Consider the following 19,406-nt stretch of genomic DNA (forward strand, 5'->3'; position numbering starts at 1 on the left):
CCCGGCCCTATATATCTATTTTTACATGGTTGAGAATACATGTGTATATATAAGTATCTCCAAATATTTTGTATATATCACAGCGTAAACATGTCCCAGCTGGGTGTGGTGGCTCACACCTGTAATCCCAGCACTTTGGGAGCCTGAGGTAGGCAGATCACAAGGTCAAGAGATCGAGGCCATCCTGGCCAACATGATGAAACCCCATCTCTACTGAAAATACAAAAATTAGCTGGGTGTGGTTGTGCACACCTGTAGTCCCAGCTACTCAGGAGGTTGAGGCAGGAGAATCGTTTGAACCCAGGAGGCAAAGGTTGTAGTGAGCTGAGATCGTACCACTGCACTCCAGCCTGGTGGCAGAGCAAGAGTCCATCTCAAAAAACAAAAATGTTCCCATATCATTAAAAACTATGTACTTAATTTGTAATGACTACATTAGATGAATTTTATGTGCCATCATAAATTTAAAATAGTTATATTTTATAAAACTGAAATAGGATACAATTATACCAAAAAAAAAAAAAAACCACACTAATAACCATGGCCATTTTCCTGGATTGCAAATAGATTCAGAGTTCCTCAGCTTCATAAACGTAAACTCACAGGCTAGTCTGAGATGACCATCTGGTCCCAAATGTTAGAAACACGAATGTATCTGCCTTTAATAGAAAACTTCAAGCAATGTAAGATGTTTCCTGTCACCATGGACTATTCTGTAAAGAGACTGGATTTGATTTTAAAAATTCTTTTTTTGTTTGTTTTTTGTTATGAAAACCATATGGCTTCAACAACCCCAAACTTACTTCTTTCCTCTATTTCCAGCTTTTTCTCCTCTCTTTGTCCCCAACCCAGTGCATCATGCCCCATTCTCTCTTTCTCTGGTAGAGTTGGGGCTTTCACTCAGCTAATTGTGAATTCCTCCAAAATGTGGTATTGTGCATATAAATGAACTACCCCAATTTCACTAAAAAATGTTTCCTGTCAGAATAATGATCTGACTTTCAAAAGTAGTTATCTACAGAAAACGTGAAGTGTCGTTACTCAAATACATTTATTTTAAAAGGAAATTTTATATTACTACCTTGAATAGAAAATAACATTATTTGCTCTAAGCAGAAGCTATTTTTTAAAATATCATTTTCCATATACTCTACTTGTGTTTTAACCATCTTCATTAAAAGGAAGCTTAGCAAATATTTTAAATGTGAAATAACACCAAAGTAAGAGAGTTAGGATGATTTAAAAGTAATTTTTAAAAATAGCTTTCTTTGTGATTCATGCTATTTAATGACATAAATTTTTGCCAGCAAAAGTTGATCATGTGTGTTAAAATAAAAATGCATTACCTGGGTCGGGGGATAAGACTGAAATGGGCAGGCTGTTGTGGCTCACGCCTGCAATCCCAGCACTTTGGAAAGCCGAGGCAGGTGGATCACTTGAGGCCAGGAGTTCAAGACCAGCCTGGCCCCTCTCTACTAAAAATACAAAAAGCAGCTGATAAAATACAAAAAGCATGCCTGTAATCCCAGCTATTTGGGACCCTGAGACAGGAGAATGGCTTGAACCCAGGAGGCAGAGGTTGCCATGAGCCAAGATCAAGCCACTACACTCCAGCCTGGACAACAGAGTGAGACTGTCTCAAAAAACAAACAAACAAAGGCTGAAATGGTCTCATCGGTGCCTACTAATTGTAGCCTCTACACACATTTATTCAACTTCAAGCTTTTTATCAAATAAAACTACAAGGTTTGGGTTTTTATATAACATGAGTAAAACCAGGACTTCAATACCGTTTTTCTTGCCAGTAACTTAAGTTATTCTTATTTTAAAGGTTTCATGGAAGATTTGAGAAAATGTAAAGTTATTTTCATGATTGGTGAGTAATAGCCCTTGCATTTTCTAACAATACAATTGCTAATAATAAGAATTTGGTAATGAAAAAGACTTATTTCTCACCCTGTTTTGAAGTCTTTTCTCCTTTTTGGTCAAAAAATACTCCCAAGTTTTCCAGGTTATTGCTTTCACGTATGCAGTTTTATATTTCTTTGGGATTTGCATCTATGCTGAAAATGTAGGACTTGATGGAATGTCAAACTTTCAAGTTTAGCTGTACAATAACAAAGTGCATTAAAAGGGTAAGAGATTGTCATGTGTTAAAAATCTAACACACAAAAAAAATAAAAATCTAACACACATCTTTTCTGTTTGAACACTGACCCCTCCTTCCTAAGCTGAACGCATCAATTGCCACATGTTCAAATATACCTCAATAGCCAGACCCTATATTCTCCAAAGCAAACAGTAAAAACTGTCTAATTTGCTCTTTGCTCTAGTACAGTGAAACTTACTGATGGATTAATTGTGGGAGAAAATGCCTTTGAGGTTTACCAACATTTTCTGAGTGCCCACTATGCCCCAGATTATCTCATTTAATCCTTATACAATTCCATTAGCTAGTCTATTCCTGTTACATATCCATTTCGTAGACAAGAAAACTGAGACTCTGCAAGGTTAAGGAACTTGTCCAAGATTACGAAGCTAATGAGTGCGTGAAAGCCAGATTTCTAGTTTTCCTCATGGAAATAAAAGGAACTGTTGTACAGTAGTTAAAAATGTGCCAAAAAAGGACAAATATTGTCCTTTCAAAACTTAGTATTTTTTCCTCTAATCATTCAAGTCCCTCAACAAATGAGTACACCTACCTGTACACTTTCCAGAAAATGTCTATTTATACTCAGAAATAATGAAAAGGTCCACACCTCCTCAATGAGTGGGAAAAGAATGGCTGTCAACACCACAGAAATATAATCAGATAAACCTAGATTCCTGGTTAAAATCAGAGTGATTCTTTAGAAATCTCTGAGTAAAGCTCCCTCATTGTCAGATGAGGAAACTGAGGCCCAGAGAAGTTAAGGGGTTTGATCACGGTTATTCAGTTAATTGGAGCAGGGAGGGGACCAGGGTCTCTGACTGTAGTTCCTCACTCGGGTTCTCCCTCCTCCCCCACTCAGTTGTGTTGGTTGTTAACCTGAATGCAAACTGTCTCATGTATTCAGCCATCTGACACATGCTTACTGACTATTGGACCCGTGCTGGGCAGTGGGGGTTCACAGAGCTGCCATCTTAGATTAAGAGAATAATGAATATGTCATTACCCTTGAAAAGTGCTAGGAAGGAACCAAAGAGCTGAAATAGAGAACAATCTGTGTCAAGTATTTGGAGTAAAATTAGGTGATTACTTTAGATAGGGTCACCAGGAAGGCTTCCCTAAGAGTGTAACATTTAAGCAGAGAGATAAAAAGAGAGATGGAGCTAGTGAAAGGATGAATGGGAGGTGAGAGGAGGCAATATGTATGTGTGACACATATGTATGTGTGAAGCAATGGGAATTCTTGAGACCTACCTTAGGTCCACTTGTCAACTGCTTAACTCTAGTTGACCTTAACCTTAGGAACTGGATGGACTCTTTCCACACTTAATTTACTTTTTTTCCCTATATTGCTTATATCTCCTATGGAAGAGTAACCCAATGTCATAATTGTAAAGGGAAATCAGTTGTGCTGTAGATTACTAAAATTACCTTTTCCACCTTAATTTTAATAATCAATTTTCTTGGCATTCAGATCATACACAGTGTCTTATATTTTCTATTCATTTTATATATTAGTAGCCAAGTTAGGAAAAGGGGAGACTCTTTAAACTTGACAGCTAGGAATTCAAAGTAGGAGCCTGTATAAGTCAGGGTTCTCTAGAGGGTATTAGGGTTCATATATATATATATATATATGTGTGTGTGTGTGTGTGTGTGTTTGTGTGTGTGTGTGTGTGTGTGTGTGTGTATGTGAAGAGTTTATTAAGTATTAACCTATGTGATCACAAGGTCCCAAAATAGGCTTTCTGTAAGGTGAGGAGCAAGGAGAGCCAGTCCGAGTCCCAAAACTGAAGAACTTAGAGTTTGAGAACAGGAAGCATCTAGCTTCCTATTCTAGGAGAAAGGAGAAAGATGTAGCCTGGGAGGCTGGGATAGTCTCTCCTTTTCACATTTTTCTGCCTGCTTTGTATTTGCTGGCAGCTGATTAAATTGCGCCCACCAGATTAAGGGTGGAGCTGCCTTCCCCAGCCCACTGACTCAAATGTTCATCTCTTTTGGCAACACCCTCACAGACATACCCCAGATAAATACCTTGTATCCTTCAATCCAGTCAAGTTGACACTCAGTATTAACCATCAGAGAGCCCTTTATTATCACATAGAAATCTGTGTTTTTAATAATGTGATCCAAAGAAGCTTCTAAAAATAATACAGTATGTTTTATGGTCGTTGTTACTGTCTTTAGCAGTAATATTACTTCAGATTTATCCATTGTTTAGCACTCATAGTTGAACTGTGAAAGGTATTGTCAAATGCACTTATCTCTCTCTAGGCATAGCTAAAGACCTCACTCACACCTATTACTAAGTCCTGTGCCCTTCAGAAGGTCAAACAGCATAGTTTAAGAACTTTGGAATTAGACAAAGCTCGAGACCTCCAAGGGTCCACAGAATACACTCTAAGAACTGCTGCACTGAGCAGAAGATTTTTCTTCTAGCTAACCAAACTCTCCTGTATTTTAATTTACTGATCAGTCACTACTCTTGTAAAAGAGATTTCAGGCTGGGTATGATAGCTCACACCTGTAATCCCAGCACTTTGGGAGGCCCAGGCTGGTGAATCACAAGGTCGAGGGATCGAGACCATCCTGGCCAACCTGGTGAAACCCCATCTCTACTAAAAATACAAAAATTAGGTGGGCATGGTGGCGCACACCTGTAGTCTCAGCTACTTGGGACGCTGAGGCAAGATAATCACTTTAATCTCGGAGTTGGATGTTGCAGTGAGCTGAGATCATGCCACTATACTCCAGCCTAATGACAGAGTGAGACTCCATCTCAAAAACAAAAACAAAATTGAAACAGATTTTAGCTTGGGCAGTAGAGGTATAAAGCCACTGTGATACAGGGGGAAATGACTGCTCTTCCTCTAGTGTATGTACTGGACTCTGAGAATTAAAGCTTTAGTTCCAAATACTTCCTTGACAGGTGGCAGAATGGTATTTTGGGACTGCTTTATTGTATGCCAATTTAAACCTTATAAAAATATTCCAGATGTCATAGACACACCCATAGCTGTTTTGATGAGGTTTTTTTGTTTGTTTGCTTGTTTGTTTTTGTATTTCTAGTAGAGGCGGGGTTTCACCATGTTGGTCAGGCTGGTTTCAAACTCCTGACCTTGTGATCCGCCCACCTCGGCCTCCTAACGTGCTGGGATTACAGGCATGAGCCACCATGCCTGGCCTGTTTTGATGAGTTTTAATAAATAAAAGTCAGTTTCTTTCAGTGAAACAGTGGTTTTCTCTGAGATGACTGAACTTTCTTTCACTTTTTAAATTATGGTCTTGGCACCTACCTGAACTACACTGGAGCTGCAGTGTCAGCCAGAGTCTAGGTTAATGCCCTCACTATTTGTCTTAATACACCTGAACCATTCTTTCCCATTTTAACATATCCATCAGCTCCTTTTTGTCAACAGAAATGTCCAAACTCCTTAGACTGGCCTTCAAAGCTCTCTGCTGCCTGCCTCAGTGTGTCTTTCCCATTTCCCACCATACTCCCATGTCAATCTTTGGCTCCAACCACGCCTGCATCCTTATTATCTCTTGAGCATGTTGTACTTTGCCAGCCCTTTCACTCAAAATGCCTTCTCCCCTACTAATCATGCCCCAAGGTCAGGGTTAAGTTCTAGCTCTCTGACAAGTCTGCTGTAATCACCAGCCTTCCTCCTCTGTGCTCCTCCTCCCTTGTGTCTACATCATTCGTTTGGGTACTACTTAATGACTAGAACAACAAATATTTATTGGAATAATGAATTCTTTAAGAAGCAGTGTGGTCTGTTTCCATAACAACCAAAATTGCAATTGGAATTCCTGGCCTAGAACTGACAAGCAGCTTGTTGCTGCTGCTGTGGCTGTTTCTTGCAGGATGGTTTTTATGTTAATTAGGAGCCTAATCAGATGCTCCTTTCTCCACGTAGCTGCTACCTTCTCACTGAGAACAAGCAAAAGCAACTCTTCCCCTGAGCTGGTACTGTTTTTTGCTCATTTGCAGGGCAGTCGTCACAAGTGGGAGCAGGGGATAGCACTGATGGTCATCTGAGTATAAAATATGTTGAGGGCAAGTGTACCATATGCACCAACGGGGAAGGTGGCAAGGAAGGACCCAGTCGACCCTTTGACTAAGTGTGTGAATAGTACATTCTTGTTCACAAGGAAAGCAGCTCGGTAGCTATTTATAAAGAAATACCTTTCAGAGAACAAAGAAGGGATCCCACAGGGTAGGACCAGATGATCAAAGGATCGGAAAAGATGCTGTGAAATTCAGTTGTTCACACACAAGATATGAGAACCTGCACTGATGGTATAAGACAGGGACTCAGTCATTTCCGTAAACTGAAAGTTATTTGGAAAATGTAAAAATATCCTTTAAGGAGCCTCATATGTCCCACTAACAGGTTCCTACCGTTTTTCACAACTTTTTCTGGTACATTTCTTTCCTTTTTTCTTTCTTTCTTTTTTTTTTAATCTCCTGATCGTTATTTTGCTATAAGCCAATTTATTTTGGCTTCTTTTTTCCCTTCTCCATTTTTCATTGCTTACCTATGCCCAAAATGTGACATAATCTAAATTCCTGCTAATTTATATCCAAAGCTTCAGTAGAAGTGCTCCCATTTGGAAAACACATCTGACTTTTCAGGCGAGGTATGAGGTTAATGACATAATGATCAAGATATCATTCAAAGGCCATAGCTTTCAATGGGTCAGGAATGCAGGTAGCCTGGTGTACATTGGCATTACTGCTGTGATAAACTGTTTTTAAGTAGTGAACTTTGGAAGGTATTTTGGCAATGTTTTATGTTAATCCATGCATTTTTTTACCACTGCACAAATAGTCCTATTTATTTTCCTAAGGAAAACTGGAAAAATAAGAATTTTTGCTTAAAACTCAATATTGCAATGCCTGCTGCCACTATTTCATCATAGTCATGTTGCTGCCACTATTTCATCATAGCCATATTGTCATTTCATTATTGCCTTATTATTAAAGAACCATTACTTGATTTTTTTTTTATATGGAGTCTCACTCTTTCACCAGGTTGAAGTACAATGGTGTGATCTTAGCTCACTGCAACCTCCGCTTCCTGGGTTCAAGTGATTCCCCTGCCTCAGTCTCCCAAGTAGCTGGGATTACAGGTGCATGCCACCATGCCAGACTAATTTTTGTATTTTTAGTAGAGACAGGGTTTCACCACATTGGTCAGGCTGATCTCAAACTCGTGACTTCAGGTGAATCTGCCCGCCTTGGCCTCCCAAAGTGCACGAGCCACCACACCCAACCATGAATTGATTTTGTAAAGTATCTACTTGGTGCTCAACGTGAACACTTTTGATGGAATTAAGTCACATATTTGGTTAAATTAAATCTGAAAGAAATTGGATTATTTTAACTCAGTGTAGCTGTAATAGGAGCCAGCATTTATTGAGCAATTAACACGTACCAGGCACTACATAAACAGTTTATAATGTTATCTTATTGAATGCTCCTACACATCCCCTGGAGTAAGCACTGTTACTATCCTGATTTTTCAAGTAAGACATTGGGGAATTGAGTTATTGCTATAAATGGTGGATCTGGAGGTTGAAAGCATCAATTTTGGCAAAAAACACTGCTTGTTGTTTTTGGTTTTTCTTCAAGTGACAGGCTTTATTTATTTTCAAGAAAATGTCTGCCAGATACTGAAGTCTGAAGAAAACCGCAGTTTGTTTGTGAGATGTCCTTTCAGAAAGTAGATATAGTGTTCACTTTTAAAAGCAACTGATTCAGCCACTTAAATAATTACACAAATGCTTTTTCCAAAGCGAAAACCAAAAGCCATAGGTGTGCTAAAGAGCCTTATGCATATTTCTCATTTCATCACACAAAATATTAAAATGATGTGCACTTAAGGGTCAAAATGAAATAAAGTGTGTCTTTTTCACTGTGTCATCAAGGGCATTCTTATGTAACATTGGCATTTTCTTTCTCTGTTTTTTACCGTGAGTACATGGTAGTGAAGCACACGACTAGTACAGCAGGACTAATACACTGCTGCAGTGCAGCACAGGCTATAACCATTGCTTCTGCACCACCTCTGCAATGCTAATAACCTCTTAGTGTTATAATGAAAATAGGGGGCCTCCAATGTCTGTGGGCCACACTTTGAGAACTACCATGGGGTGACTTGGGGGTTGGGGTGGGTGTGTTGATGTGGGACAGAAACGTGTGTATGTGGGACAGAAACCCCAGATTTTGCACTTAAGGATCTCAAAGGGAAAAAGTTCCTTGTGTCTTTCCAAGCAAATAGCCTCACACATGTGAGGAAGAGGTCAGGGGAAAAGAGGGGCATCTGCTGAAAGTCCTGTTTCTCTGGGCTCCTGGAGGCCTGGAAAAAGTTCTGAGTGTTTCTCTGTGCCCAGTGGTGCAAAGGATGCCTAAAAGGACAGCCTGTGCACTTGTCAGAAGAAAGCCAAGAGGACTGTAGCAGGAGGTCCCAAAGCAGGGGGCTGGCTGGAAGGAGGAGGCAGTATAGCCCCCGGAATCAAGAGCACTAAAGAACCAGAACTGAAGGGAGGGCAAAGAAAACCTTCCAGGTGGGAGAATGACCCTGACAGGGAGACTGAACTTTGACCTGGACTATCAAGGTTATCAGAAATCACTGGATAGGACTAAGAAAACCCAGACTGGATTTGATTGAGTCTCCACTATGAAGTGAAATCAGGCAGCTCATGAGCTAGGGGTGGGTGTAATGGTTAATTTCAGGTGTCAACTTGACTGAGTTAAGGGATACACAGCTAGCTGGTAGAGCATTATTTCTGGCTGTGTCTGTGAAGGTATTTCTTCCAGAAGAGATTGGCATTTGAATCAGTGGCCTGAGTAAGGAAGATCCACTCTCACCAATGTGGGTGGGTACCATCCAATCTATTCTGGCTCAGCTAGAACAAGAAGGCTGGGGAAAGAAAGATGAATTCACTCACTCTCTTCTGGAGCTGGGTCATCCATTTTCTCCTGCCCATGGACACCAGCAGCCCCCAAGGTTCTCAGGCCTTTGGGCCCTGGCTGAACTACACCCCTACCTTCCCTGTTCCTCTGCTTATAGAAAGCCTATCATGGAATTTCTTGGGCTCCGTAATGGAGTGAGCCAATTCTCACAATAAGCCCATATGTATATATGGGCTTATAATGGGGATAATAAGCAACAGGATATGTACATCCTGTTGCTTCTGTTACTCTAGAGAGCCCTGAGTCATACAGCTGGGGCCTCCTAGAGGATAAGTTGCCATCTGACTCTCGCCGTGGGCCTGGCCCAACTGGAGCACTGTCCCAACTCCAGACCCAGGCACCAGATCTCACAGTTCTTTCTCCCTTGAAGGGATGCAGACACCAAGGCCCCTTTTATACTCTCTGAGCCCCAAAACCTGTATTTTAAAGTCCAGGCCGTTCAGGATGAGAGAGTAAAGGAAAAGAGACATTGGACTGCTTTCCAAGACAGCCTCAAATGCATTTACCAACTAACGAGATGTCTTTCTAATGTTGGAGAAATGTGGGCATTTTGTGGTTACAGTGAACCTACTTAATTATATAAACCTTTTCACTGCAAAAAGGCTCTAAGTAGTGTTGAACTAGAATGCAATGAATTCTTCATTTAATCAAAGCAAATTAATAAGCCTTTATCAAGGGCTTACTATGCTTAAAGAACCATGAAATTCAAAAAGACATAAAACAGTCCTCGCAACACTGCATGACATGGCAGGAGTTTAGGACTCATCTAGAAGGGCAGATCACTGCTAAACAGAAAAAAACCCAAGTACATGAGGTTACCCAGTAAAGGGAATGGAGACCTCATACTCATTTGTCCCTACCCATTTGTTGAAATCTTTTCGGAAGCACTCTTAATTCATCAACTGAGTTACCTGATGAAGCTTTAGGTATTTAGCTGTTCACTAAAGGCAAGTGCATTCAAGGAAATGACCAATGTTCCTTGTCTGTGTTGTCCTGCTTATTGATTAGTAGTTGAGTTAAGGGACATCTCCAGGCTGACTCCCTGAGTGCCTCTTTCGCTTGTTTAGAGAGCCACTATGAATGATCAGGGGACAGTGGCACATGCTGCAGACTCTAGCAGGCCCCCACACTGGAGAAAAGAGAATACCCAAAGCCTTGTGTTTGTATCCAAGTTCTGTGTACCCTTGGGCCAACCCCTTATCTCCTCTGGATTTCTTTTAAAATAGCAAAATGTTATTTGTTCTCTGTCAGTTCCAAATCTGAGTGGCAAACAAGTTAACATATTGCTAACTGTTCTCTTAATTGGAAACTTATACAACAGAGACATAGCCCAAGGAAGTGAAGGGGGAAGAAAATTAAATAAGTCAAATACTCCATCCTCTAGCCTTAAAATACTCATTTTAATTACCAAATAACAAGATTAAAATGAACACATACCGGTGACCTACTGTGTTCCGGATTCTGTACTGTCTTCATATGAGGTATCTTATTAAATCCTCACACAGTCATCAACACTCATATTCTTCCCCATTTTACAGGGAAGAAATTGAAGAAATCACGGCTCAAAAAGGTTAAATAACTTTCCCAGGGTTACACAGTTAATAAGTGACAGAATTTAGACTCACACCCAAGTTTCTCAGACATCAAAGCCCATTCTCTGAAAGTGTCCGTAGATAGAAAGCAAGGAAACCAAAATGTAGGGGAAGCTGTGGAAATAGTGGGTGAGGGAAGTTTGCCATCATTATTCGAATAAGTGCTGCAATTGTCTGTTTTACTTTGTTCCTACATATCTAGCCATTGATGTCTGAAAACAAAGGTCACATAAGATACCAAGTGAATATCAATGAAACAGACTTCTGACTACCCCAGCCATGTTTCTGTCAATTATGTAAAATTCCATCTTAACTTCAAAACAGGAAACAATTTGGACCTATAAAAACTATCCAAACCCATCACTGAAAGTGTAGTGATTTCAGAATATATGCCATCTCTTTTACCATAAAGAGAGGGCATAGCTGCCTGTTTTGTGAGCATTACCAAAACTACTTCTGAGGGCCATTGGCAGCAATCAGCAAGTGTTTGAGCGTGTGATGCTGGGTGGGTCTGAGGAAAACTGGTCAGGCGGTGACTTTTTTTGTGGGTGGGATGGAGTATCTCCCTGTATACTGATTCAAATAATGGCCCCGTATGGAGGTGGAGGGGATATATAGACTTAAGGGGGGATGCTTAAACTCCCCACATGAGAAAGAGAGTCTCTCTCTGCTATAGTACATTCATCCATTAGGTATATATGGCTTTGGATGAATTTTACTAGTTCATTTGACACATTTATTGAGTTTCTACTACATATCAGCAAAATGGCAGTCTAAAGATACAAAGATGAAAGGCAAGGCTCCCTAGACTCAAGGAGCTCATGTTGTAGGGAGGGAGCCAACAAATAGCACAGCTTGGCACAGGCAATGGCAGAGGCGCAGGCAGTGGGGAGCAGGACTGAAGCAGGGATCAGGGTTGAGAGAGGAAGTCAGAGCTGAGTCCAAAAGAAGAAAAGGAACTGGCCAAGTGCTAAATGGGAAGGAAGTAGGGATGAGCCCAGGGCAAGAGCTGAGGGAATGGTGTTTGCAGGAGGGAGCCTCAGAGATGAGAGGGATGGGAAGTGGTAAGAGGCAGAGCCGGAGACAAGGCAAAATCTGGGTCATGAGAGGCTGTGATGCCAGGAGAAAAGTGTGAACTTCATCCTATGCCAGTGAGGTGCCATGAAGGATTTCACTCAGTAAGATATCGTCAGTATCCAACTTCAGGTAGAGTACTCTGGCAACCAGGACAGGAAAAAGGAGACAGTTGAGGGAAAGAAAAGAAAAAAGAAAGAAAGAGGAAAAAGGAAGGAAAAGAAAAAGAAAAGAAAGGAGGGAGGGAGGAAGGAAGGAAGGAAAGGAAAAGAAACGGAGGGAAGAAAGAGGAGCAGATCCAAGAGATTTACAAGGCAGAATCAGTGGACTGTGGAGATCCATTGCGGGAGCAGGTGAATGGAAGGACAGGAACATGCCTCAGAAGCAGCTGGTTTTAGACAGCCACATGGATGGAAGTGCCATGCAAAGAGGAGGCATTTGTAGAAGAAATAGATTTTGAGAGATAGATGAGTTCAGTTTTAAACTTTTTTGTTTGTTGTTATTGAAGACGGCCTTGCATTGTCATCCAGGCTGAAGGGCAGTGGTGCAGCCATGGCTCACTGCAGCCTCAACTTCCCAAGGTCAGCTGATCCTCCCACCTCAGCCTCCGGAGTAGCTGGGACTACAGCCACGCACCACCACACCCAGCAAATTTTTTGTAATTTTGATAGAGGGTTTCAACATGTTGCCCCGGCTGTTTTCGAACTCTTGGGCTCAAGCCATCCACCTGCCTTGGCCTCCCAAAGCACTGGGATTACAGGCATGAGCCACTGCACCCAGACAGTTTTAAACATCTTAAGATTGAGATGCTTATGGACATCCATGCAATGATGTCCATTAAACAAGAGATTTTTCAGAGATGATCCCAAAAATACAAGTTCTGGCTATAGACAGAGATGTAGAATTCAACAGGGCCTCAACAGTAGATGAAGTCATGTGTGTGCAGGAAGTCACCCCAGTGAGCCTAGGATGAGAATGAAGAGAGCTAAGACTTGGAGCCTTCCCAAGACTCCTGCCAGAGCCAGAGGAGAAGAATGGGGAGGAAAGTGGGATATCTAGAGCAAATGGCATCATCAAGGCAAGGGAGGAGAGTTTCCATCTGGGAAAGGTTCACTAAAATATAATGAAAATTGTCTGTGGGGTTTGGCAACAGAAGAGTTATTGGTGACTGGTGAGAGCAGTTCCAGAGGAACAGCAAGGGGTAAAGCCAAAGAGTTAGGGGTGACTAGGACATAAGTAAATGAGGATGTGTACAGACTGTACTTTCAAGAAAGTTGACTCTGAGGGAAGGGCAGGAGTTAGGACTGTATCTAAAGGAAAGTGCATATTCAGGGTGGAATATTTTCAAATGAGATACCCGAGCTCATTTGTGTAAGAGGGAGGCATTACAGGCTCTAGTTAAGAGCTACGCTACAGGAGTTCAAATGCTGCTCCTACGTGTACGACTGTGTGACCTTGGACATCATCCTTACACTCACTGTTCCTCAGTTTCTCACCTGTCGTGTGGAACTCATGATCTTATCTAGGTCATGGGGTTGATGTGAGAATGAAATGAGTTAGCACATGCAACAGGGCTCCTAGTGAGCACAAACGTTCGCCGTCACTGTAGATACTATATGCAGAGAGAGGGGAGACATCCAGTGAGAGGGAGAGGGCCTTGTGAAAAGGAGGATGAGGATGGGTTCAGAAATGAACTGGAACAAGGAAGGCAACAAGATGGGGAAACCATAACAGAAGTTTACAGGTTAAATGCCTGTTTCCTCAGCGTTTTCTTGTTAAAATGAAACACTCCCTCAGGTAGTGAGCTGTTAAGTGGCATTTCACTTACAACCATGTGTAGTTGGCTGAGATCAATCAGTTGAAATGAGAATACATCTCTGATGCCTTGGGCTTAACCCTCCCTTTACGATGCCGTTTCCTCTGGCTGACACATTCCTGCAGTTGTTTACAACAATCCAGTGCTGGAGGAGACCGTTTTGCCATAGGAGACCAATTTTTGCCTTGAAGAATGAAGCAGAGTAACAAGCCAGTGATTAAGGGGTCAGTGACTGTTTTGGCCCTCCAAATGTAACACTCACAAAATATTTCCTTTCCAATTTGCTCCAGGCTCCTCTGAACCAAGAGTCTGAATGTTTTCTTAACCACAAACGAAAACATATTTAAACCAACCATCAGCTGATTAAGGCAATAAAGGACTCTTTCCTCTTGTAACAGAGTGTAGCTGTTTTGCTTTACTGCGACTTATGTTCCTGCCCCTTAAGTGATATTTTTTCTCATATTTGTTTGGGGCACTGACTCTGAAGATGTTCCTCCTGGTTCTGCCAGGCGGCAGGGAGTCCCTTCAACTAGAAAGCGGATCACATGTTACTGCCTTGCATCTACCCATCACCGTCAGCCTAGCGGTGTAAAGTGTGTTGAACCTATTTGGGCCAGTTACATATGACCCTGTTTGAACTAACTCTTGTAGTCAATGCAAGGAAAGCTGGTGGGGAAGAGCCACAAGCAGAACACACTGGTTTTTTTTGGAAGTCCACAGTGTGGTCTGGCTGGAGCCATCGAGGCCAGCACTGAGACTGCCCCTCATTCCAACATCTGCTGTTGAGAAAGGAAGAGAATATTTAGCAGTGAGAAACCTGGTCAAGGCCAGAAGCCAGCCAGCAGACTCCTAGAGACAGCTCTTGGGAACCCCTTCAGAGGACAATTTGCTAGAAGGCGGTGATGGCCAATTGATTGGAGGGTGGACCTTTACTAAATCTCCTAGACGACAGAGACCATGCCCCTTTTTCCTTTTGGTTTGTTTCTGCAGCACCTATCAGGATGCCTGGCACTTAGTAGGCAGTGTTTGTCTTTAGAATGAAGGAATGGAATGGAAAATGATGAAAGCTCAGATTATGTTACTTCCCCCAAGTTCCTCAAACTCAGGTGTGGCTAACACTAGACCCATTATTGGAAGTAAAGGTATTAATCTGTCTTCCAGTAATAACCATCTCAGAGCCATAATGATAAGAGCAGAGGTTTGAGGTATAACAATGAGGCATGGCTATTTTTTAAATATAAAACTTTGAAAGAGTTATTTATTTGGGATATCTAACTCTTTTCAAATTATGTAAATTTGAACATTTTCATCCATTTTGTGTTTTGTAACTGTTCTTTGTACTTTTTTTTTTTTTTTTTTTTGAGATGGCATTTTACTCTTTTCTCCCAGGCTGGAGTACAGTGGTGCAATCTCAGCTCACTGCAATCTCTGCCTCCCGGGTTCATGCAATTCTCCTGCCTCAGCCTCCTGAGTATCTGGGATTACAGGTGCCCACTACCATGCCAAGTTAATTTTTGTATTTTTAGTAGAGACAGGGTTTTATACCATGTTGGTCAGGCTGGTCTGGAACTCCTGACCTCAGCTGTTCCACTGCCTTGGACTCCCAAAGTGCCAGGATTATTTACAAGTATGGGCCACTAAGCCCAGTCATTTTTGTGTGTGTGTGTGCGATAGGGGGACAGAGTCTCACTCTGTAGGCATGGCTATTTTTAAGAACCATCCATAACTAAGAAACTCTTCCTCTGGTTCTGAAAGATCAACGTGGAGTCTTTATAAAGTCTTTATGGCCCCTTCCCACAAAATAAATAAATAAAACCAAAAGAGGAGATACAGCTTTTGGTAAATTTTGCTTAGTAAAGTAGCACACGGTTTCTGTATTAGACTCAGGTTCTAGTCCACCATTAGGTAGCTAGCTTAGACATCAGGAAGCAAAGTTAAAACACAAAACAAGTAACGATTACATTGATGATACAGATCCCAAATGTCACCATCCTTCAAAGAATGGAGTGAGTACTGGAGTTATTGTGTTGATAAAGTGTCCATTAAAGACAAAAGAAGACCAGGTGCAGTGGCTCACTCCTGTAATACCATCATTTTGGGAGGCCGAGGCAGATAGATCTGAGGTCAAAAGTTTGAGATCAGCCTGGCCAACATGATGAAACCCTGCCGCTACTAAAAAATGTTTAAAAATTAGCCAGGTGTGTGCTGGGTGCCTGTAATCCCATCTACTTGGGAGGCTGAGGCAGGAGAATTCCTTGAAGGCAAGAGGCAGAGGTTGCAGTGAGCCAAGATCATGCCATTGCACTCCAGCCTGGGCAACAGAGCGAGACTCCATCTCAAAAAAAATTAAAAAGACGAAATAACAAGCAAAGACTGAATTACGCATCATTGTTGTGATAAGTATGGTGGAGATCTGTTTTGTTTTATGTTCCTACCCCTCACAGAGCTTATAATCTATCAGTGAAACCAGAATTCATGCTGATGAAAACTTCAGAGCCCATACTGGGCAGTGTAGAATTAACTGACAAAGGAGTGATTCAGTGAAGGTTACCAGGGATGAGAAGACAAAGAAAGCACAATGGTTGGAGCCTCTTCCTGTAAAAGCTAAGAACTGAGGGCAGTCTCAAAGAATAGATGGGATTCCCTAAGTTTGAGAGAGGTCTGAGGAGAGAGGGACTGCAAGCAGGGAGATGCCAAATTAGGAGCAAATCATGGCAGTAGGGAAATACCCCTCATGGACCAAAAACAGGAAGGAGGTGGGCCAAACCTTGAAAGCCCTGGATACATGAGTGTGATGTTGACTGAAGACCAGCCCAGAGCTGGTGAACAGGGCAGCATGAATTCTCCCATATACAGTCTTGCATCTCTTAACAACGGGGGTACATTCTAAGAAATCTCTCCTTAGGCACTCTCCTTGTTATGGGAACATCCTAGTGTGTACTCACACAAGCCTACATGGTGTAGCCTACTACACACCTAGGCTATATGGTATAGCCTATGGCTCCCGAGCTACAAACCCATACAGCATGTTACTGTACAGAATATTGTAAATACATAGTAACACCATGGTAAGTATTTGTGTATTTCAACATAGAAAAGACACAGTAAAAATACAGTGCATTATAATGTCATGGGACCACCATCCTACGTGCAGTTCATCATTGGCTGAGTGTCATTATGCAGCCCATGACTAGATATCTCATTATACCTTCTCCTTTTACTTTTTTCTTTTAATACTGTTTATGAATGTAGGGGTTAGTGGGTGCAAATATAGAAAAAGGCTTACATTTAGAGTAGTAGTTCAGGTCAAACAAAAATAATTCATCAGAGCCCTATCTTCTAGTCTTCTCCAAAGAAGAAAGAATCCTGAACTAAAATATTAGTCCCAGCACGGTGCAGCATCACTGGATTGTGTAAATCAGAGACCGCCTATTTTACTCTCTCCTCCCTGGCAGGAGAAGCACAGAGCTCAGAGAGAGGTTAGTCTAGCTTAATTCCCTAATCAATTCAGGAAATAAGTCTTGAACATCACTGACAGATAACTATCTAGTCTTGATTTCAGTACTTCAACTGTCAGGATATTCACTATCCTATCAATAATAAATAATGAATAACAATTCAACCTCTTTGAATTCTGAATCACTTAGGATTTTCTTTGACTGAAAGTTTAAAAAAAAAATAACTGTAGCTAGGCCGGGCACGGTGGCTCATGCCTATAATCCCAGCACTTTGGGAGGCTGAGGTGGGCAGATCATGAGGTCGAGAGATTGAGACCATCCTGGCTAAACATGGTGAAACCCTGTCTCTACTAAAAATATAAAAATTAGCTGGGCGTGGTGGCACGTGCTTGTAGTCCCAGCTACTCGGGAGGCTGAGGCAGGAGAATCTGCTTGAACTCCAGAGGCAGAGGTTGCAGTGAGCTGAGGTCGCACCACTGCACTCCAGCCTGGCAACAGAGCAAGACTCTGTCTCAAAAAATAAAAATTATAAAAATAACTGTAGCTGAACAAGGTAAAAATTTATTTTATGTAAATTCTAGGTACAAGCAGTCATAGCAGTGGTATGACATGCTATGGCCTGAGAGACTCGGGTTCCCTATATTTTTCTGCTCCTTTGTGTGGCTTCTCCAGAGTTAGCTTATGTCCCAAAATGGCTGCTGAAGCTCCAGCCCTTATGTCCTAAGCTCATTAAAAAGGAAAGAGGAAATGGGGCAGAAGAACTTGCTTCTTCCCTTTAAGGACACTGCCTGGAAGTTGCATTCACCAGTTCTACTGACATCTCATTGGTCAAGAAGACACTTTTACCTGCAAGGGAAGCTGGTAAATGCAATTCATGTTTCAGATAGCCATGTGCCCACAATAAACATCATGAGGAATGCGCTGGTCATGGTGGCTCACACGTGTAATCACAGCACTTTGGGAGGCGGAGGCAGGTGAATCACAACGTCAGGAGTTCAAGACTGGCCTGATCATCCTGGTGAAACCCCATCTCTACTAAAAATACAAAAAATTAGCCAGGCATGGTCATGGGTGCCTGTAATCTCAGCTTCTTGGGAGGCTGAGACAGGAGAATCACTTGAACCCAGGAGACAGAGGTTGCAGTAAGCCAAGATCGTGTCACTGCACTCCAGCCTGGGAGACAGTATGAGACTTTGTCTCTAAATAAATAAATAGTAAAAACCATTAATTTTTTACAAAGAAGGAGAAAGTAGATATCATGTTTCTATGACAAAGTCTAAGCCTCCTCCTGACAGCAGTTAAAGTAGATTTGGCTTTAAAAAAAAAAAAAAAAAAAAAACAGTTTTGGTTTTTAATCATCCCTGGTAGGACTGATCTCACCAAAATGATAGGAAGAAGATGCTCATCTGAGGAGTGGCTGCTACCAACAATGTCCACGGCAGCGGCAGAATTAGCTGCCCCTCCCAGAGGCCTTCAGTTTACTCAAAGTCAGAAACTTTGAGAGCTGCAGCCCTGCTTTTGAAGTCATTCTTTTGGAGCTGCCCAACAATCCCTCTCAGACTACTAACCAAAGCCCCAGACGTGCCACCCCCTCTCACACCCTGCTGTGGTATAGGTGAACTCAGGTGTCACTGTCCTAGCCTTGAGCCCTAGGAGACACTGGCTGCATCCACTTGGTTCCCAGCAAGGGAGATGGTGTGTTTCTATCGGGAGTCTGTTGTCCATAAGAAGGTCTTCCTAAGACTCAGTCAAAACCTGCTCTGTCAAAAATTCCACTGTTTAGGCACTTCTGTCTGGCATCCTAGGCTCCACATCTAGTACATAAAATCACCTACTGGCCGGGCACAGTGGCTCACACCTGTAATCCCAGCACTTTGGGAGGCTGCAGTGGGTCGATCATGAGGTTAGGGGATTGAGACCATCCTGGCCAACATGGTGAAACCCTGTCTCTACTAAAAATGCAAAAAATAAATTAGCTGGGTATGGTGGTGCATGCCTGTAATCCCAGCTACTCAGGAGGCTGAGGCAGGAGAATTTCTTGAACCCAGGAGGTGCAGATTTTAGTGAGCCGAGATCACACCACTGCACTCCAGCCTGGGCGACAGTGCGAGACTCCATCTCAGAACAATCACCTACCAGGTTTTTCACCAAAAATAAAAATTGCTAAGAGTTAACACTGCAGCATGTTATTAAGATTACAAAAAACAACCGGTTTCACATGCAAGTCCTGTGAGGAAGTGAAATGTGCTTTTAGTAAAAGATTTTAAGAAGGCTTGGGGATGTACATTTTTGCCTAGTTTAGAGGGCTAAAGGGTTGTTTTAAATTAGATAGGAT

The 19,406-nt window shown here is 41.9% G+C and overlaps 1 protein-coding gene across 2 annotated transcripts in view; it reads left to right on the top strand.

Annotated features, from left to right (window-relative positions):
* The window catches only part of AK5 (adenylate kinase 5), a 307,643-nt gene that overhangs the window by 233,538 nt on the left and 54,699 nt on the right, over positions 1-19,406 (top strand). For both annotated transcript variants that reach the window (XM_002750991.6, XM_009001517.5), the window contains exon 10: positions 1,832-1,876. In XM_002750991.6, the coding sequence (XP_002751037.1) occupies positions 1,832-1,876 (45 nt within the window). The remainder of the gene's footprint in view (positions 1-1,831; positions 1,877-19,406) is intronic.

Source organism: Callithrix jacchus, chromosome 7 (genome assembly GCF_049354715.1).
Source record: "Callithrix jacchus isolate 240 chromosome 7, calJac240_pri, whole genome shotgun sequence".
Classification (NCBI taxonomy): domain Eukaryota; kingdom Metazoa; phylum Chordata; class Mammalia; order Primates; family Cebidae; genus Callithrix; species Callithrix jacchus.